This window comes from Oreochromis niloticus, linkage group LG20 (assembly GCF_001858045.2).
Source record: "Oreochromis niloticus isolate F11D_XX linkage group LG20, O_niloticus_UMD_NMBU, whole genome shotgun sequence".
Lineage (NCBI taxonomy): Eukaryota > Metazoa > Chordata > Actinopteri > Cichliformes > Cichlidae > Oreochromis > Oreochromis niloticus.
The window spans coordinates 10,852,403-10,872,662 of NC_031984.2; the positions used below are offsets into that span (position 1 = coordinate 10,852,403).

The following is a 20,260-nucleotide window of genomic DNA, read 5'->3' on the forward strand; positions in this document are numbered from 1 at the left end:
TAAAATAATACAAGTGTCCAGTCTGTCTTTCCTTAATCTAGACTGTCAAAGGAATTGCTTCTTGCCTAGTATGTTGTGTTAGATTAGAGCCTGAATGTTCGTCTCTGCCCAAGAACAAGTGCTCAGTCTCTGCAGACCTAACATCGCTCAATATTTTAAAACCTGTTCTGATATTTACTTTAGGTCAATGTTTTTTCCCTGTAAATGTGAAGGCACTGGTACACCTGTGATATTTTTATAAAATTTGTAATGAAACCTGGAATGTTGTCTTTGTTTGGTTCAGTGTCGACATTTCAGAGATTTTTTTTTCTTTTTAAAAAACAAATGCCAGAAAAACATGGACTGCTGTAATAAATAACTGTTTATTTTAGTGATTTACAAAAATAATGTATCAACTGTTACAAAGTCAATCATGGCATTAGGGTGAGTTGGAGAAGGACTGCATGATTTTTTTGATTTTATTTTTTGCTTTAAGCAAAGATCTGGTCAAACCTGGAGTCTATTTCTGAGCATCCGATAAGCTAAAGTGGACAATGTCAGGAAGGTGACAGAAAAAGGTTGAACGACAGATGGTGATGGATGGAGATCAGGTTAATTTTTTTTTTTTTTTTTTGCCACTGCCAGGGGTGAGCATATGCTGTATTGCCAGGCCACACAACAGCACAGTCTGCAGGCTCTGGGGAAAAGAGCAAAATGGAGGGGAGGGAAGGGGAGGTGCGCTCAGCCCTGTCTGCCCCGAGGACCCCCATGTTTACGACGGCATGACCCAAGCAGTGTCTCCAAAGCCATCTTCACAAATGCCTGGAAGTTATTGCTTCTCTCCCTTCGGCTGTCCTGCGAGGGGAGAAAACACAGACAGATACCTTCACTGGGGACACAGCACTTCATTTAACCCCTGTGTGCCACAAGTAGGGGATTTCATATACTGCTCCAAACTGTCAAAATCAAGTCTGCACAAAATAAATGTCTTTTCTAATTATTATTAATATTTTCTTTAAATAATATAGTTAATATAAATGCTTACCTCCTTGCTTCTTGTTATCATCTCCTTTCTGATCACCTTTCTTCGGCTGCTCTTTAGGACTCTGAGGTTGCTGTGAAATTAAAGTAAAACGAATAAAGTCAAGCAGCACAAAATGCAGATTGAGACAAGAGTTAGAATAATAATGATGTTCCTACCTTGGTAGTTGACTTCTTGTCCGACTTATTACCTGAAAATGGCACAAATATCCAAATTAGCTTTAAACATTTGGCAGCAAGGCCACCTTTTCTTTAGCTTTTGCTGATTTTATTGGACATGGAGCTCTGGTATGCAGATAAATAAAAAAATATTTTTGTATTATTAGTTTTTTTTGTTGCATGCTACTAACCTTTTGTTCCTGGCATTTTGGCTGTCCTGCAGAGTCGATGGTGTTTTTTTTGAGAATGCAGTGCTTAATGTGGTGTTCAGCTCGGTCATTTATGGCCCGTGCTTGTGAATGGCTCTGTCACTGGGGCCCCTTCGAGAAAGAGCACCATGAACAAGCAAAGAGCCCCGTCAGCTGAGCAGCACGCCCTACAGCTCTGCAGGTCTTTGCTGAGCCAGGCGAAACCTCGGAGCTGACCTTGTAATACTGCCATTGTGAACCCACTGGAACTGTGTGTTCACCTATTGTGCATGGCAAGAAAGTATTTTCATCATATTACAGGCAAAGTGATCATGTTTTTATTATTATTATTATTGTTATTTTTCAGCTAAGTCATGGATCACACTTCCTCCCACATTGATAGAAGGTAACACTTTGTCCTTAGAAACTCAAATGTTTCTGCTACATATTGTTACACTGAATTGGCCTCCAACCTTGTCAGCACTTTAGGAGTGAGGGTTTTGGCAGGGATCATTAAGTTATACTCAGATTTGCAATGCTTTGCATTTTCTGTGCGGACTAGTAAAATATTGCTGATATTAATCAATTGATTATTTTGCTTCTCAGCGGGTCAAAGTGAGCACCATAAGGCGACCAAACCATGCATAGTTTTTTCCTATAAGTGTAGGTAAACAAATATAAAGCCCTAATATTTTAATGATTTCTGAATAAAAACCCCTATAGCCGTGTACTTAATGAGTTAATGTACTGTTAGATATTTTGCACCTCAGTCGATACATGGTCGGTTAATTATTTTGAGTGTAATGTTAAATGTAAACGCTGTGAATCATCATCCGGATTCACGCAGCTCCACATCAGTGACTGGGCTGGTTACAGTGTGTCACGTGATTCGACAGAAAAAGCAGCGATGGAGAAAAGCTAAGGAAGGTGAGCGATTTATAGCCGTATTTTAATGAGTTTCTTTGCTCCGTGATCACCATTCATGCCTTATACGATGTATTAAAGTGTTAGCTCCTAGACTGTGTGTCTAAGTTGAAAACTGAACGAGAAAGTGTTTTTTATGAGCGGTAGTCGCATATGATGTTGTGGCTAACTTGCTAAATGACAGGCTAGCGCTAGTTTAGCTCGTCTGCTTACATTGTTTCTACAAAATAAAAGCTGAAACCGTTCAGCAGATTATGTCGGTTCTCCTTAAGGATTGTTTTCTAGTGTCAAACTCACATTGCATAACGTTTCAGTAACACACTCATTCATCTGCCATTAGAATTTGAATCATTGCTACCTTTGACGCTGTGGATGTGATGGTGGGGGTAATATTTCAGTTTTATCAGTGCATCATTAATACTAGCTTGTCTTTTTTCGACCTCATACAGTTGGTACATGCTATTTTTTCCGTTAAAGTTGCTAATATTGTGAATTTTGTGTTGTGTCTTGTGACAGGTATCTGCCCTGGCAGTGGCTTCCTCTTTACCCAGAGTGCTTGTGGAATGGCAGCAGTTTGGCAGCAGGTGTTGGCAGTGGACGCAAGGTGAGACTCAGTCAGGCAGCTGGCTTTAATAGTCCAAACTGATGACGAAGCCATTCAGACGTGTAATTGTATATGGATCATTTGTGAGTTATTGCCTGTGCTGTGTCATTTCTTTCCCCTTTTCCAGGTACAATGCTTACCGCACGCCTACCTTCCCACAGTTCCGAACTCAGTACATCCGCCGACGCAGCCAGCTGCTCAGAGAGAACGCCAAGTGTGGCTTTGAGCCAGGGCTGCGCAGGCAGTACCTGAAGCTGCGCAGTCAGCTGCTGGCCCTGCGCTACGGGCCCCTGTCTGAGCAGAGCAGCTTCAGGGCCAGCAGTGTGCGCAGCTCCCGCACCACACTGGACCGAATGGAGGTCAGACCCAAAGAAATAGAAAGGGCAGGAAAAGTAGAACAGGCGGGAGAGTAGGCGGGTGTGGTTGCACTAATTTGGGGGAAAAAAGATTTTAAAATAACTTAAAGCTGGAAAGGAAGTTTAGGATATAAGAGCCATCTGGAAGGCTTAATGTGAGTTTTGATCAGTGAGCAACATAGCCAAGCAACACTTTGGTTGCCCGTTCATATTAAACTGAGCAGCTTGGTTGAAATTGCTGGCATTGCCCATGTAAGTGGGCAGTATCAGTAACTTGAAAATGCATGGTAATTTCAACAAGTTTTCAACATTTCTTGGTTGTTTTTGTTTCATGATTGTTTGAGGTCTTGAGTTCTTGCACTCACTCCTTTGAGGTTCTTTCTCTCTCTGCGGCTCCTTCTGCTCTCTGTCAGGACTTTGAGGAGGACCCCCGTGCCCAAGGGGCTCGTGGTCATCGCCGGTCTGTCAGCAGAGGCTCGTACCAGCTACAGGCCCAGATGAACAGAGCCGTCTACGATGAGAGGTACCCAGAAGAGTGCACTCAGAGACCAGCTTACATCCAGCATTTTGTCTCATTGCTTTAAGCAATTAAATTCATTTTTGATTTACTTCTGCTATGAGTAGATGCATTAGGTTAGATTTACTGGCCATAATTCTAGTTATGTGGCACTGAGTAATGACTGGATCTCTTATATTGAGTGGTCAGCTGTAGGCAAGGGTTGTGAGGTGTGTTTTATTGATTATGTGCTTACGTGGCAGTTTTTATTTGTGACCACAGGCCTCCGGGCAGTTTGGTGCCCACCTCAGTGGCAGAGGCCAGTCGTGCCATGGCAGGAGACACAACTTTGAGTGAAAATTATGCTTTTGCTGGCATGCACCACATATTTGATCAACATGTTGACTCTGCTGGTAAGTAAATGGTTTTGAATTCATTATAATCAATGTGTATACACTGAAAATCTCCATATGTTCCACGCTTTTGTCCTCTTTTTGTTCTTTAAGTTCCACGTTTGCAGTTTGCCAATGATGACAAGCACCTCCTTGCTTGCTGCTCACTGGACGGCACTCTGTCCATTATGACACTCTCACCACCTCCTCCCAGTGTGAAGGTGACCCTAAAAGGTCATGGAGGTCCAGTTACAGACTTTGCCTGGTCTCTGAGCAATGACATCATTGTGTCGACATCGCTGGACGGGACACTCCGTATTTGGAATACAGAGGATGGCCGGTGCATCCGAGAGGTCAGAGACCCAGAATCCAGCGAGTTGCTCTGCTGCACCTTCCAACCCATGAATAATAACCTTACTGTGGTGAGTCCCATATTACATGTGATATAAAAAGATAATACCACAAAACAAAGAAAGTTGAACTGAAATAAAAGTTAATTTTTGAAAATCACCTTGAATGAAAGACTAAAATGTGAAGGATGACTAAATAACCGGGGTAATTGAGTACAGTGAACTCAATATCGTGTTCAAGAAGCCAGTTTGAGAGGATTTGAGTTTTTTAACATGGCGTGTTATCATCAGCTATCAGAAGACGGGTACACTGTTCATAAATGGATGGACATGGCCATCTACAATACTCAGGCTGTGGTGTTTAAACGAATAAGACCTACCATAGAACCAAGTCCGCCAGAGCTTATCTTTATATTTTTACATGCTGTAGTGCCATTTTTGGGAGCATTTCAAGTTGCTATACATCAATACAACCATTATAGCCCAAATTGTAATAATATGTATGCATTAAGTCCATAGTAAATACATAAATTGCAAAAAAGAAAATCGTTTTTTGGTTTTTTACACATATACACACATATATCTCTAGTTAGAGAAATTTAAGAGGTTTTATTCCTCAAAACTCTAAATACAAAAAAGTTGCACAAAATAGTTTCCAACCACAGGAAATTTATTTTGAGTGTCTTCATAGTTTTATTTTTTAGATACACCAATTTTTATATACTGCAGGAAAAAGGAAAATAAATATTATAATGCTAATTTGCAAAAAAACAGCATGTGTTCTACAGGGATTTAAAAATAGCTACGCAAAACAGAGCGTGCCCACTCCGACCGGTTTTAAAGGGTTAATTGGTGCTAAGTGGATGCATAGTGTAGTGCTTCCATAATGTAGCATTTCTGATGCTCGGTTTGACTTTTAGCAGGTTGTCTTGATGCCTAAATACATTGAATTGATGCCACGTGATTGGCTTAGATATTTGTCTTCACAAACAGTTGAAAAGGTGTACCTAATAAAGTGGTTGCTGAGCATATATCCTTGATTGCAGGGGAAATAATTGATGTATTTTATCTTGCATTATTGTGCTGTTTAATATGTATTGTTTGAAAGGATTAAAGGGATTAATGCTTTGCTGAAAATATCACAATAAATTATGGCTTTCTTTGAAATTCCTAAAGGATCTTAAAGCAAGGTGAATGAATGACTGTTCTCAATAATGTGAGCGTGTAGACTGGATGCATGTTCTCTTATTGGGTGATAAATATAACATTTAAAATTTAAATTCAGAATTTCAGGGGCCCGGACTTTAGTTGCAGGCTTAACCTGAACAATAACTGTGTAGTCCGTCACCAGATGTCTGCTAACACCTTAACTGTTTTCCACATGCTTAAAGTCACACTTCAGTTATCCAACACTTTTGGTAAAGGTTGAAAGAAATTACCTTTCTGAGAAACCTCTAGGGACATTTACAGCTTTTATTTCCTTCAAACTTCATAGCACGCTCTGAAATTCATTCATTCTCACATTTATTCCAGATGTTTCCCCTTTTGTGAGTGAAGTATAAATTAAACCTTTCATGCTGAGGCAATAACCTCCAAAGAGAACCCTTTTATCCCAGTCTCAATAACTAAATGAATATTTCCACTGTGCAGACATTGATTAAAATTTTAGAATGAAATGTCAGCCTTTGTGAAGTGGTAAATGTCTCGGATAATTTGGATTTCACTTAGCTGTTTGATAACAAATACTTTAACGGATGTACAGAATGTAAGCGGAAAGACGTGTTGTCACAGCAGTGTCCATTTACGCCTCATTAAATATAACATGAGAAAGATAAATTTGGGTTTCACAGGTTAAATTACAACAGAAAGAAATGGTGCACTGTCAGTTTCTCAGTGTAGCGCTGTGGAATTATTAAAGGTCTTCATTCCCGGATCTGTGTTCCAGGTGGGGAACAGCAAGCACCACCTGCAGGTGGTAAACATCTCCACTGGGAAGAAGGTGAAGGGGGGCTCCAGTAAGCTGACAGGCCGCGTGCTGTCTCTCTCCTTTGATGCTCCAGGGAAGATCCTTTGGGCTGGTGATGACAGGGGGAGCATCTTCTCCTTCCTCTTTGACATGGCCACAGGTACATCTACCACATTTACATTTGGAAGAGGGCCACATTAGAAATTATGAGTTTTTCTCTGAAGAGTATGTCTGCTCTGGAGGGTCAGCGGCTGATCTGTTTCTGTCGGTCTTTGCTGGTTTTGTTCCTCCCGACCCAACCACAGGGAAGCTTACTAAAGCCAAGCGTCTGGTGGTGAGTGAAGGCAGCTCTATCTGCAGCATATCCGCTCGTTCCTGGATTAGCCGAGAGGCCAGAGACCCCTCGCTGCTGGTTAATGCCTGTGTCAATAAGCTGCTGCTGTACAGGTCAGTCTGCAAGAGCAAGTCACTGTTAATTAATAAGCAGCTTTGTTTCCACTGTGCAGATTTTAAAGCTGTAACATGTTTACTTGCAATATCTGTTTGTGATTATGCTGTTACGCGGAATTTGACCAGTTATGACACCTTCACATTGGCAGGGTGGTAGACAATGAGGGAACACTACAGCTGAAGAGAAGCTTCCCCATCCAGCATGGATCCCAGCTCGTTCATAGCATCTTCTGCCCCCTCATGTCTTTCAGACAGGGGGCCTGTGTAGGTAAGAAGTCTCCCAGTGTTCCTGCTGTAATATTTGAATACAAAATTAGACCACAGTTTATATCCTGCTGCAGGCAATTCAGTGTAAAACACTGACCAAAATAGCATACTACTGCCTCTGGAATTGAAAAACAGAGACAATTTTTGAGAGATAAGTACCCTATAGTACTTTTCCTATGAAGTAAATTGCTAACATGAGACCAGCACGGTTACAGTGAACCTGTTATGCTTTTATTTATTTTCTTAATTTTCTTTATTTTTAGATTTATGAAAGCTTATAGCAAAAATGATCTGAGTTTAAAATATGCATGTCCAACCTCTGAAAGCCATAAGCTCAGGCTATTTCATGTCTTAAAATATATACTTTCACACATTTATTTAGAAGTTCCTTGCCAGCATTTAACAGTTAAGTAGAATTTACCCATAAAATATGTGACAACATGAAAGAGCTATCTGTGTTTTTGATGTTTTTCCTGTTTTCAGGAAAAGCATGCAAAACACAGATAGTTCTGTAAATAAATGAAAATGAGTTCCGGTGCTAATCTACCAGGGAAGTTGGTATGTCAAGTCATTTGAGATTAGAATCAAAGGTATAATCATTATTCAAGGAATATTCAAATATTTCCCTTGTGATGATCAACTAATATTTCTGCTCATCCTCACTCAGGCTTCATACTGCTCTAAAAGCTTGGTTAGTCAGGAGAAGAGCTCAAATGGCATCAGAAAGTGAATGAACTGAGGAGATTATTTTAAACTGTGACTCATCTAAAGCTACTCTGGTCATGTAAAGTCCAAGGACAAAAATATGGAGCTTTAAATGGGCGTAGTAGATCCCCTTTAACAAACTATAACGCTGCTCAACCTCAGTCTGTCCTTGCTATGTTTAATGGTTTATTTTCTGTCTATCAATCATTTTTTAAGACTTTTATTATTAGGTTTGTGTCTCCAGGCAAACTACTGTTAGTTAACCTAGTGATTCTTATTGGCCTGTTATTCCTATTATTTATTGTTATATATAGAAAAAGAAGATGGAAAGTATAAAGAGACCCTTAATATATAAAAGAAATGTTTGACTAAGTTCAGTTAAAATCAGTTGTGTTTATATAGCACCAAATCAGAGAACAGAAAAAGCATCAACCATCAGACAATTTCCTTTGAGCAAGCACTTGGTGACAGTGGGAAGGAAAAACTCCCTTTTAACAGGAAGGAACCTCCAGCAGAACAAGGCTCAGGGAGTATAATTTTATTTTCAGGTGGTCATGCAACATCTGTCTATTTGTGCTTGTTAAATACAGCAAGCTAAGTCATCAACATTTATGAATAAGCTCAACCTTCATTAAGTGCTCTCCTTCGTGTATAGCCTGTGTTACTTTCTCTTCATGGAAAATAAACAAGCTGTGTGTCTCCGTCCTCTCGTCAGGCGCAGTGTGTGACCACCTGTGCATTTCAGATTTCGCCCAGTATGCATTACAGTGTGCAGATAATACTGTGTTGATTCTACTTTCTGCTGGAAAGAGGAAAAAAATATAGTATACATCCTGTTGTTGTCACAGTAATTAGTGTGCACCTTGCCTAGAGACAATCCAGAATTAAATCTTCTCAAGCTGTCCTTGTAATGTCTCCACGCCATTTCTTTTTGTGTTTCTCCCTCTGCTGCAGTGACTGGCAGCGAGGATGGCTGCGTCTACTTCTTCGATGTCGAGCGCAACACCAAGGCGATAGTAAACAAGCTGCAGGGTCATGGGGGTCCAGTGTTGGATGTCAGCTTCAACTGCGACGAGAGTTTACTTGCATCTGCTGATTCCACCGGCATGGTCATCATCTGGAGGCGTGAGCAAAAGTGACTGATCCACTAATTAAAAAAAACATGTTAAAAATTAAAAAAAGCTTCCATCCACTGCATATAAAAAGCCTGCTGCTCCTTAACCGTCCAATAACAAGTCTGTAGATTTTCACTGGAATGTAACAGGCTGCGTCAAATGTTTAATGTAATGATACTCAAGTGCAATCAGAACACCATGCTGTGTAGGTGGTAGGGATGTCTTAGAAATTCATGGTGTGGGAGGTGGGCTGTGTGTGTCAGTGCTCCTACAGCTGCAGCTGAGAAATGGCTTTTTCTTTTTTTCTCTTTGGTTTGTAAAGAAAGAACGAGCACTAATACCATGCATGTGTCATGGCTGACCTCAAGTTGTGTGGATACGACTGACTTCATGTGAAGAGAACACATAATTTTCCAGAAAAAACAAAACAAAAAAACACTTTATATCACACTGACAGTCCCTCTGGCATAGATCTAGTTCACTATTTATGTAACTGTTATTCAATCAGTGTAATCAAGTGTAGTAAAATGGCCTTATTTGCTTTCAGTTGCTGTTTTGCATTTGAGACCATGTGCATGAAACTGAAATCCGGATCAGGCAGTAGGCATATCAAATCATCACAAAAAAGATTAAAGGGTGTTTTTAAGTATGTGTTTGTACTTAACCTGTATGTGTGTGTGCGCGTGTATACTCGGGTCAAGCTGGTTGCTGATTCATTTAATTTATTTCACAAATCCACAATAAACTATTGTAAATGTCAGTTGCCTTTGCTGCCTTTTTCATGGCATACATGGTCTCGGTATAATTGGAAACGGAAATGCGCATACCAGAGGTGCTCAGAGTAGTAAAGTGGTCAAACCTACAGTGTAGGAGAATATTAGTCATAGTGTGGGTCTTCAAGATCTACACTGGAACAGTCATTTCTGGTGTTCAGACATGGTTTATTGTATATGGAGAGGGGTAAATTCTTCTCTGGGTATAAAGGCCATCCTATCAACATGGCCTTAAAGACTAAAACATAACATAGTTCATCAATCTGGTGGCAAAATGCACTGGATAGATTGCTATTCAGTAAAAAGGACTAGATGTTACAGTCCCTGATAATGCATGGGGACTGTAACATCTAGTCATTTTTACTGAATAGCAATCTATCCAGTGATCTTGACTTTTGTGATCTTGGCTGACTTTGCATTCTGCCTTACTGCTGAGTGAAATCGGTCCCAGCAGGTGGCTGTCCCTCCCTGAGGGACGGCTGGTTCTGCCAGAGGTTTCTTCCTGTTAAAAGGGATTTTTTTCCCTTCTCACTGTCGCCGAGTGCTTGCTCCAACGGTGTTCTTTTCATTGTTGAGGTTTTCTGTTTTCTTTGTATTATTGTGGGGACTTTACAATATAAAGTGCCTTGAGGTGACTGGTGTTGTGATTTGACACAAATAAAACTGGAAATTGAATTGAAATATCTCAAAAATCTCTATATCTTAAATATTTTGTATCACTTGTGGATGACTTTCACTTTGGTGATTACCCTTTCTTTTGCTAATCTAATAAGAAATCTAATCTAATCTAATAAGATTCTTGATAACATGGTCCCATATTCATAAGCCAATCCATTACATACACCTGGTCAAGTAATTGTTAATGCAAATCTCTAATCAGCCAATCGCAGGGCAGTAACACAGTAGATTTAGGCACTTAGACACAGTCAAGATGACATGCTGAAGTTCAAAACATGTAACAGAATAGGGAAGAAAGATGATTCAAGCAACTTTGAACGTGATGTGGTTTTTGGTCCCAGATGGGTTGGTCTGGGTATTTCAGACACTGCTGATCTGCTGGGATTTTCCCACACAGCCATCTCTAGGGTTTATAGACAATAGTGTGAGAAAGAGAAAATATCCAGTGAGTGGCAGTTCTCTGGGTGAAAATACCTTATGCTTTGAGTTGATAAAGGCAACAGTAACTCACATAACAAACCGGTACAACTAAGGTATGTCGAAGAGCACTGCTGAACACACACTACTTCTAACCTTGAAGTAGATGGCCTAGATAGCAGAAGACCACACTGGGTGCCACTCCTGTCAGCTCAGAACAGGAAACTGAGGCTACAATTTGCATAACATTAACAAAATTGAGCAACAGAAGATTGCTAAAACATTGCCTGGTCTGATGAATCCCAGTTGCTGTTGCAACAGGGATCAGAACTGGGTGTAAACGGCATGAAAACATGGATCCACCCTGCCTTGTGTCAGTGGTTCAGGCTGCTGCAGGCGGTGGTCTGGTGTGGGGAATATTTTCTTGGCACACTTTGGGGCTCTTAGCAACAACTGAGCATTGTTTAAACAACACAGCGTGACAAAACCGAGTTTTGCTGCTGTACTCATCTTCTGACGACTGCTTCCAGTAGCATAAAGCACCATGTCACGAAGCTCAAACTGTCATAAACTGGTTTCACAGTCACCAGATCTCAATCCAATAGAGGACGTCTGCGATGTAGTGGAACAGGAGATTCACGCCATGGATGCACAGCTGACAAATCTACAGTAACTGTGTGATGCTATCATGTCAACGTGGACCAAAATCTCTGAGGAAAGCTTCCAGCACCTCGTTGAATCTGTGCTACAAAGAATTAAGGCAGTTCTATAAGCAAACAAGTGGCCAGTGAATGTATCTTGTTCCAGTTTGGCATCAAATTAAACACTAGAACTTTCTCACTGTTTAATCTGATCACCATGTTAGCATGTTGACATTAGCAGTGAATTTGAAGCACTGCTGAGCACTGTTATTAGGGAAGTTCCTTTATGTAAGTCGTCACAAATTGCTCACATTATCAATACAGTGCTTTTGTCAATACTTCCTCTTTCTTTTCGATCCTTTAACTGATGTTATTCTTACAGCCACTGAGCATCCTGTGAAACATTTGTCACACTGATCTGTATCCCCTTTTTTTTTAGTCACTCACTCATGACGGCTATATTTAATGTGGGAAATAATTATTTGATCCCCTGATGAATTTGTAAATTTGCTCACTTACAAAGAAATGAACTCTAATTTTCATTTTTGATTTTGATTTTTGGGGGGAGTCACAAAAAATAAACCAAAAATCCACATTGCGTAAAAAGTTATAAACTGAATTTTTGGTTGATGTTCTGTCTCACTCCATTAAAATGAAACAACCATAAAATTAGAGTCTGTTCATTTCTTTGTAAGTGAGCAAACTTACAAATTCAACACGAGATTAAATAATAATTTCCCCCTCTTTAGATGTACACCATGAAGACTCATATTTAAGCTCCACTAAAAACAGTGTTTAGTGGAGTTAACTCGTCCTCTCTGAGGAAGTGTAGCAACACTTACAGGCCTTCATTGTTGGTTGTGTGAGGTGGCCAGAGGACTGGCTAGACTAGCCTCACTGGCCATGGTGGCGTCACGCTTGTTGATTATTTTTGTGTGGCTAGTTTACCTAAACATATTTTACTTTTATTTTAATTTAGGTCATGTTTCTCAAATTTAAATGGGTGAAAATATTATATAATTTGTAGTAAAAAGAACTAAATTAGAAAAAATAATATTAATAATAACTGCATACCCCTGCATTGGAAATCACTGCGCTCACAAATTGTGACTGCAGTTTGCATTGCAGTCTCTACACAGTGCAGAGAAAAAAAAGAAATTACCAAGTGAAAAAGAGATTGAATTAAAGTAATTGAAAAGCACAGCGTTCGAAGGAACCTGTAGTTTCAAAATTTCCAGCACAGCACTTTCACACTCGATTACATTCTCCTCAAGGTTGGTAAGGAGTTTGTGACATGCAAGTTTGGATACACTGCAAGGAAGGGCGCCGGCTTTGTTTGAAGCAGCCATGATAGGTGCTGATCAAAAACAAAAAAAAGAGAATTGTCTATGAGGTCAACACAAACTTCACCAGCGTGACCACATGTTTTCTGATAGGACAGTGCAACAAGGCCTATGCAGCACTCTGCATCCTCAGAACGTACAGTGGGCGGGGGTGAGCTTTCACAAATGAGTAATACCGCCTATGTTGTTGTGAATCTTGGAGAGAAGTGGGAAGAAAACTAAAAATAAGCACTTAGATGAATCTTCAGCATCAGTTCTGGGGAGACAGAGAGGCACAGTTGGATGCAACCTGTTAAACCTGGACTATTTAGAGGGCGTTCACACAATTGATGCTGCTCACTATAGAAACATCCTTTTCATCAGCTTGAGCACAGCAATTAAGACAAAGGAAATTATCTGTCATTCAAATTTAAAATATAGGCTAATTGTTTATCAAGACATTACATAACCACACAGTGACTGGATTTCAATCATGTCCTAATTACAACAATGAAGTATTTTTCTTCCAAGTCATCCATTTTCTTTTAACGTGTCAGAAGCACTGCTGTTGCATAAGGCTTGCTGTACATGTGGAATCTGTATGAGCTGGGTTTTTTTTACACTACATTAATGTTTCTTATCCTGCAGAGGAGTTAACCCTAAAGTATATCCAAAATTATTTTCTATGATCGTATGTCTACTATTCTTTAGATCCTTATATCCAGGATATAGATCCAAATATCTTAGCATGAGCACTAATTCTGCCCGTTTTAAAATATAAAATGTGTTTTTCTGGTCTTTTGAGGGATTAGATACCCCTTAAAACCCTTTCTGCAGTTTGCACAAAAGATTCAACAGCTGCCACTTGAAAAGGGTAGCAGAAAGAAAAAGCTACTTTTAATTTACATAATTTATACAGTGGCTGTTTTTTCAGTTTTCTGCTGTATTAATTGTTATCTTTTAGAATGCACCATACAATCTAACCAATACAGAAATACTAATGATTATGAAATTACTGCAACCCATCATCTCCAGAGGTTACTCCTGTGCATGACCATTAGTATATTTATGCATTATTTGTCAGATTTTTTTGCTGTTTCATTGTGAGAATTGAGACTTTTTTAACATTTGAAAAAAGAAAATAACACCGTCTTCCACTTTCAAATGGATCAGTTTCATTCATTCAGTTGAGTACACTTTGAACCTTAAAGATTAGCTTCGTCTGGTATAAACAACACTTTATAGTGACCTTATGAACATCCTAGAGTTGCATAATGTGACCTTTGGTTTTATTGCAGGAATGTTTCATTATATTCAAAAAGGCCAGTTTGGATTTTCCTTATTTTCTGCATGTATGCACTGTTACAATAGAAGACGCTCATATTAGCGTCAAGGATAGGGGTAGCATATTTGCAAGTAATGTCTGTGATCCAAAAGCTCAGGCTTCAACTGATCTAAATGCTCTCTTTCTTACATTTCTGCTACCTTTGGCTCTCTGTGATGTCACCAAGATGATGAACCAAGTATTAAATAAATAGGGATTATTTCTAACACTGAATCATCCAGAGCTTCTCCTGAAGAGGCTTTGAATAAACATATGGAGGTGGAAATGAGCATTTAAGCTGCCTTTTTATGAAGCTCCACATACTCATAATTCAGTGATGCACTGTATGGGCCTATCAGGTGTTTTCAGTCCCATTTAGAGTTACAAACCCTCTCTGGCATTAAAACTGTGGACCAGGAGCTTTATGGTTTTTGGTTTTCATGGCTGAGAAGCTCCTGCAGGTGTGACGTGTAGGTGGGCTGGTACTTTTGTCCATATATTTTATGTTTTCAGTTCTTTTTTTTGTGACACCTGTCTCCACAGGTCTGAAATGCTACTGGAGAAGAAAATCACAAAGCTTTTTGACTGTATAGTGGTTGTTGGTCAGTGCTCAGTGGAGGGGATGACTTTTTCATTTCATCCAGTGAAGTGTACAATGATAGACCGATGTGTCATAAATTCAGCTTTTTTTGTATGTGTTCGAGAACAACAATGGACACAGGGTGCAATTTGTGCTGCACAAACTGTTAAGTGGCCTATTTTGTGTAAAGTGCTGTCCACTGGGCCCGCGTCGCAATCGAGACAGGTCATAAATCAGAATGCATCAAAAGTAGAGTCTTTATTGATGAGTGGGCAAAAGAACCAACTCAGTTAAACTGTACAGTTACAGAATATCATCTCGCGAGGGAATGCCAGACGTAAAAATTATGGACCTCTGTTCACTTTTCACTTTTTCTTTCCATAACAACATCTGTACAAGTTGTAATCCCCAGTTTTGAATCTATGAAATGCAGTGGAATGCATGCTTAGTACAGTATGCTGTGCAAGTGTCCACATTTAAAAAAAATTGACTGCACGTGTATATCTATGCCTAACATATTGTAGGTCAGACATTTGTGTCACATGAATTGTAATTTGGAGAGACAATTCAGTGTAGTCTAAGCCAGTTTTCATACACCACACAAATTGGGGGTCGTATACAACCTGAAGATGTTTGGATTTAAACATACTGTGATCCAGACACTCAAGTGCTGGCTTTAATGTTCGGGGGTGGGGGGGGATATAAGATGGCCCGGTAACATTCAAGTTTCATTCAAATTAAGTGCCACTTCATTTTCTCTCTTTTTTTTTTTTTGTATTCTGGTGAGAGCAAAACAGCACTTTAAAACATTCCCAAGATCGTCATTTGCAAATAAATGTACACTTCCTAATGTTTTTTTTTTTCCAAATAACGTAATATACATCATCATTCAAGTCATTAAATCCTATGGCCTATTTTCAATGTACAACTGTTGTTTTCTAATTATTCTGTCTCCCTTTTTTTCATTATCCATCTGTATTTCACAATTGCTTGCACATTAGCATTAAAAATCCAGCTTAAAAATCCATTTGAAGGATAAATTTCCATATGATGAGATTGCTCAATTTTCCATGATTTTGAGACCACAAGATGAGGCTGCTTTCATATTGACTCAGTGTTACTGGAACCTTTTCTATCATCATTATTTCTTTCTGTCTCCTTCCACTTCCCTCTGCATTTTTTTTCTTTCTGCCTTTTTTTTCTTTTTCACACACATACACACAAATGCTCTATAAAAACACAAACAGGAATATAGATTCCTGTACGGTCTATACAATATGAAATCAAGTCATATTTCAAAATAGTGTCATCTGCTTAACATGTATTGTTTACAAATAAAGGAAAACAGGCAATTTTTTTTTTATGATACAAAGAAACCTGACACGCCCTAAATCAAGTCCAAAAAAATCAAGCATGTTAGGGGCTTCTGGGATCACAACAGCTATTTAAATGTATCCAAGGTTATTGAGTCCACTTGATATTCTGCAGTCTCTTTTGAATTACATGAAAAGGCGTCCAGGGTGGTCTATCAATCCATTTAGACCCTTTGAGTTCCTTGATGTGTTTCAGAGTTAGTAACGCTCTGATCAACACTTTCTATTCACAGTCCACGGCACATTTCTTCAAGGATTTCAAGCCTCTCTGTGTCTGTTTTGTGCCTTATGTGACACAGAAACGCATTCTCAGCTGAAAGCTCTGGGGCGTGTCCCTCTGAAATAAGGCAACGTTATTTTAAAATGGCATCTGACACACTTAGCTGGAGCGGTGATTGTTGTGATCTTTCCAATTTATTAATTATACAGTCCGTCAAACGGTACAAACCCTTAACCTTGTTACCATTTGCATTTCTACTGCCCTATCCAAACCTTTGCAACTCATACATTTTTTCACATATAAACATTCTTCAGATATCGGCACTGTGCCTGCATTTGTTAGCAAAATTTGGATTTTGTTGTGCAAAACAACAAAACAGACATTGACACTTAAGCAAGGTGCATTGCAACCCTTCTGCTCTCCAAATTCCCCCTCTTTAGGCTCATTTTAATCTCACATGATGCAGTAGGCCTCATCCTGGGGCAGGTGTTGTTTAGTCCTCCAGTAAGTAGGCAGATGAGCTCTCAGCACTTTCCTCAGGTCCTCGTTCAGCAGGAGGCAGAAGATGGGGTTCACTCCGGCCTGGGCGAAGCTCATCCACACTGTGATGGAAAGGTACCTATGAGGGATGGTGCAGGACTTTACGAACACCCTCCAGAAGCACGCCACGATGTACGGTGCCCAGAGGACCAGGAAGAGCAGGGTGATGGTGTAGAACATCCTGCCCAGCCTCCTCTCTGATCGCACCTCCTCCATCCCCAGCAGCCGCCGGTGCTGATTGTGTAAATTTTGCCTGATGCCCAACAGAGTAGGTGGCATGGGACCACGACCGAACCCTGCGATCCAGTTAGCTGCAGCTTGACCTGTGGCCCCGGGACCGTGGAAGGTCCAGTTCTGGCTGATAGCGGGCACCAGCTGGACAGGTTTCATCTTGCGGTGCCTGTATTCAAACAGCAGCAGCTTGGCGTAGAAGCCATGAGTAGCCAGGACCACCACAGCCAGCATGAGCATGAAACCCAGGGTGTCGTTGGTCTTCAGGTAGCGGTGTTCAAAAATGCACTGATCCTCATCACGAATGAACTTATAAGTCCCCACGTCAAAGACGGGTGGGAACGCCATGGCGACTGCCAGAGTCCACACCATGCATATGATGGCGGCACAGGTCCAGATGGTCATACGTTTGGCGTAAAATCGGTGGTGGGCAATGGCAAGGTAGCGAGTGACAGCCACACAAAACAGCATGAAGGCAGCGTGAAAACAAAACAGCACAGCCATAAAAGCCACAACTTTACAACTCAAGGCACTGTAAGTCCAGGCCGAGCTGTTGTGGACGGAAACCAGCACGAAGGGGAAGCAGGCAGCAGAGCGAACTGCATCGGCCAGGCACAGGTCCAGAAGAAAGAAATAGGGAGCCTTGTGAAGCGTCCTGTCTCGCAGGACCAGCAGGGAGACCAAGAGGTTGCCTACAAGACTGACACAGATGATCAACCCCAAGAAGACCAGCTTAAAGTAGGCAGACACATCTGTGGCAGAGATTCCTCCATTGTTGTTGCTGCTGTCACTGCTGCTGCCGCCCCTTGCTAGTCCACTCTGAGAGGCCAGCACAGCCAGCAAACTGCCAGGGCCATCGATGGCAAAGCTCTGGTTAGCCATTCTTTCCCCTTCCACAAGAGCCTGCCTGGTTTGGGCCCCTTTAAAAACAGTACAGATCCTCCTACAGCCGTCGTCTCCCACGGCTCTCTCGTCTTTACAAGGAGAGGCCGTAAGGATCTTTTCTACAAGACAGAATCATCTTTCCTCTTTGTCCACAACCTCGCCACCTGCGAACAGAGACACACACACATATTGAGGAATGAAAAACAGCACGTCTGACCTGCTCGTTAGGTCGAACACGCTCGCCACTAAATTGAAGCAAAGCTTACATTTAAACAGAATGAATGTAGAAGTGCTGTGTTGGGCAACACAGTGGAAATATCTGCCTTCCTGTTTCTCTAAGGCTGGGATCAGATCAGCAGCTCTACAGCATGCCAGCTCCTTGGCTCTCTCAGTAATTACCTTGCTCGTTGCTAAGATACAACAGCTCACATACTTTGTGCAAGTGTGGGTGTTTGAGTGAATGCATGGGGGTGTACGGTGGGGGGTGGGGGGTGGGCTGGAGCAGACACAGTACAACCGACACTGGGCATGTCCAACAAACAGGGATGTTGTAAATGAGCAAAGAACATTTTCTGCTTTCTCTCTGCATGCGTGTATGCGTGACAGTCGGTTAAAGAGCAGAGGGTGTAATCTGTATCATTCAAAGCACATAGCAAATATAATGGCAGAGCACGGAGCCATTTGGGCTTTTACCGAAGGCCTGTGTGTGTGTGTGTGTGTGTGTGTGTGTGTGTGTGTGTGTGTGTGTGTGTGAAATGTGTTATGTTACTCAACAGGGTGATAAAACCACTGTTGCCATCACCACGGCCAGACATCAGTGTTGAAGCAAGGAAACGTAAACCTTATTATGGGAATGAAAAATCAAATATAAACCAAATCTGAGACCTGCAAACTCATTTGTGGGTAGAGGATGATAACAATACTCAGTCGTGCTGCTTGTATGGGTGGGCCTTGTCTATGTAGGCCATGACACCCAATATGATTTGCCATAACTGTAAGCTTGTTTTCTTTTCTTTATTCTTTTTTCAATCATAGCAGCTCTCTGCCACCTTGACAAATATCATTTCACCTGATTAAATGGCTGCCATGGCAGCTAGGCCTGAAACACAGGGTGGAGTGAAAAACACATGAACAGGTGTCAAAATCACCATCATTTTTTTTATTGTGTGTGTGTGTGGGTGGGTGTATGTGTGTGACTGAGAGACAGAGAGATAAAGAGATGGAAAGAGAGGGAAAGAGAGATAATAACCTACCTTTCATCCCCTCATTTTTGCATCCTTTCTTTCCTCACGGTAAAAAAAGAGAAGCAAAAAAAAACAAAAAAAGGGATCCCAGTCGCTTTGCTTCAGTGTTCGTTAAATGGAGAGAAAAGCACATAATAAAGCTGCATGGTCTTGCTGTGTGCTCTCAGGCTCAAACAACACCTGTTATGCATAAATCCATCGCGAGGAAAGCGAACTGAGCAACATTTAATAAACATAAGACGGGCAGAGGCTACCTAATAATCAACAGCTGATCAAAAAAAAAAAAAAAATCCAGAATGAGGACTGATGTAAAGCCACATTTAAAAGATATGCATACAAAAAACACTCACACACACACACAAAAAAAAATCCACCGCCACCCTTTTACATTTTCATGGAGAAGAAGGTGCTCATTTGGTGTCTGAATATCATCCGAGAAAACAGATTTTATGTTGCATCACGTCGAGGATGGGTTTCCAGAAGCCTAGAAACACACGCGGTGGAAAAATAACATATCTTGCTCTGTTCATATATCCAAATGATGTCAGATTTTCAATGCTTATAATAACCCACCCACAAACGTTAGAGAGGAAAAAAAGATCGCGCATCCCCTAAATGAATCGTCTTGGCATTTATATTGACTAGTGGCACCAGGACAATTAGTCCACACAGACAACAGCCGCGATACGTCTCTTTTCCCCATCTTTCGGCGTAAAAGGCGATGTATTTACCCTGAACTGTTAATATGCAGTCTTTGTTTTGCTGTCCAGCGAAGGTGGACTACATCTTAATGGTCCAAAATAAAAGCCTCCGTGACAGAACAAATACATGATTTTTGGACAAATCCAGCGACGGCACAGAGGGCTTCACATCGCAGACGCTGTCGAAATCAAATGAAAAAATAGGAAAAACAAAAACAAAAACAGCACGGCTGGATTAGGCGAATTATTCCTGAATAATCCCAATTATGGCTGCTTGCAAGGAGGCAGCTCGCACATTCGCGGAAACCGTCGGTTTTATTCGGAGAGAGAGAGAGCGGG

General features: G+C 40.8%; 2 protein-coding genes and 1 long non-coding RNA gene across 4 annotated transcripts; 1 reads left to right on the top strand and 2 right to left on the bottom strand.

Annotated features, from left to right (window-relative positions):
• Positions 1 to 343: 343 nt before the first annotated feature.
• LOC106098796 (uncharacterized) lies at positions 344 to 1,535 on the bottom strand. The gene is made up of 4 exons (XR_001225109.3): positions 1,371 to 1,535; positions 1,180 to 1,211; positions 1,025 to 1,094; positions 344 to 834 (listed from the first exon to the last, which is right to left on the bottom strand). It is a non-coding gene; the product is annotated as an uncharacterized LOC106098796 (long non-coding RNA).
• A 633-nt stretch (positions 1,536 to 2,168) lies between these two features.
• Positions 2,169 to 9,585, top strand: wdr13 (WD repeat domain 13). The gene is made up of 10 exons (XM_003438931.5): positions 2,169 to 2,294; positions 2,808 to 2,895; positions 3,023 to 3,254; positions 3,665 to 3,774; positions 4,030 to 4,160; positions 4,254 to 4,561; positions 6,435 to 6,615; positions 6,761 to 6,902; positions 7,055 to 7,173; positions 8,832 to 9,585. The coding sequence occupies exons 1-10, from the start codon at positions 2,171 to 2,173 to the stop codon at positions 9,014 to 9,016; spliced, it is 1,620 nt and encodes a 539-aa protein (XP_003438979.4). The 5' UTR covers positions 2,169 to 2,170; the 3' UTR covers positions 9,017 to 9,585.
• LOC100702509 (probable G-protein coupled receptor 173) lies at positions 9,092 to 20,243 on the bottom strand. 2 transcript variants are annotated; one of them, XM_005448522.3, is made up of 2 exons: positions 19,230 to 20,243; positions 9,092 to 18,140 (listed from the first exon to the last, which is right to left on the bottom strand). In XM_005448522.3, the coding sequence occupies exon 2, from the start codon at positions 17,971 to 17,973 to the stop codon at positions 16,774 to 16,776; it is 1,200 nt and encodes a 399-aa protein (XP_005448579.1). In that variant the 5' UTR covers positions 17,974 to 18,140; positions 19,230 to 20,243; the 3' UTR covers positions 9,092 to 16,773. The 2 variants fall into 2 exon arrangements, with proteins under 2 accessions (XP_005448579.1, XP_005448580.1); XM_005448523.4 differs by lacking the exon at positions 19,230 to 20,243 and adding an exon at positions 18,243 to 18,348.
• Positions 20,244 to 20,260: the final 17 nt, after the last annotated feature.

Excerpts from the sequence above, each read along its gene's own strand:
- wdr13 (XM_003438931.5), top strand. The coding sequence starts at position 2,171 with ATGTTAAATGTAAACGCTGTGAATCATCATCCGGATTCACGCAGCTCC. Across the intron at positions 2,295-2,807 it reads ATGGAGAAAAGCTAAGGAAG|GTATCTGCCCTGGCAGTGGC; the intron begins GTGAGCGATTTA and ends GTCTTGTGACAG. Across the intron at positions 6,903-7,054 it reads AATAAGCTGCTGCTGTACAG|GGTGGTAGACAATGAGGGAA; the intron begins GTCAGTCTGCAA and ends TCACATTGGCAG.
- LOC100702509 (XM_005448522.3), bottom strand. The coding sequence starts at position 17,973 with ATGGCTAACCAGAGCTTTGCCATCGATGGCCCTGGCAGTTTGCTGGCT.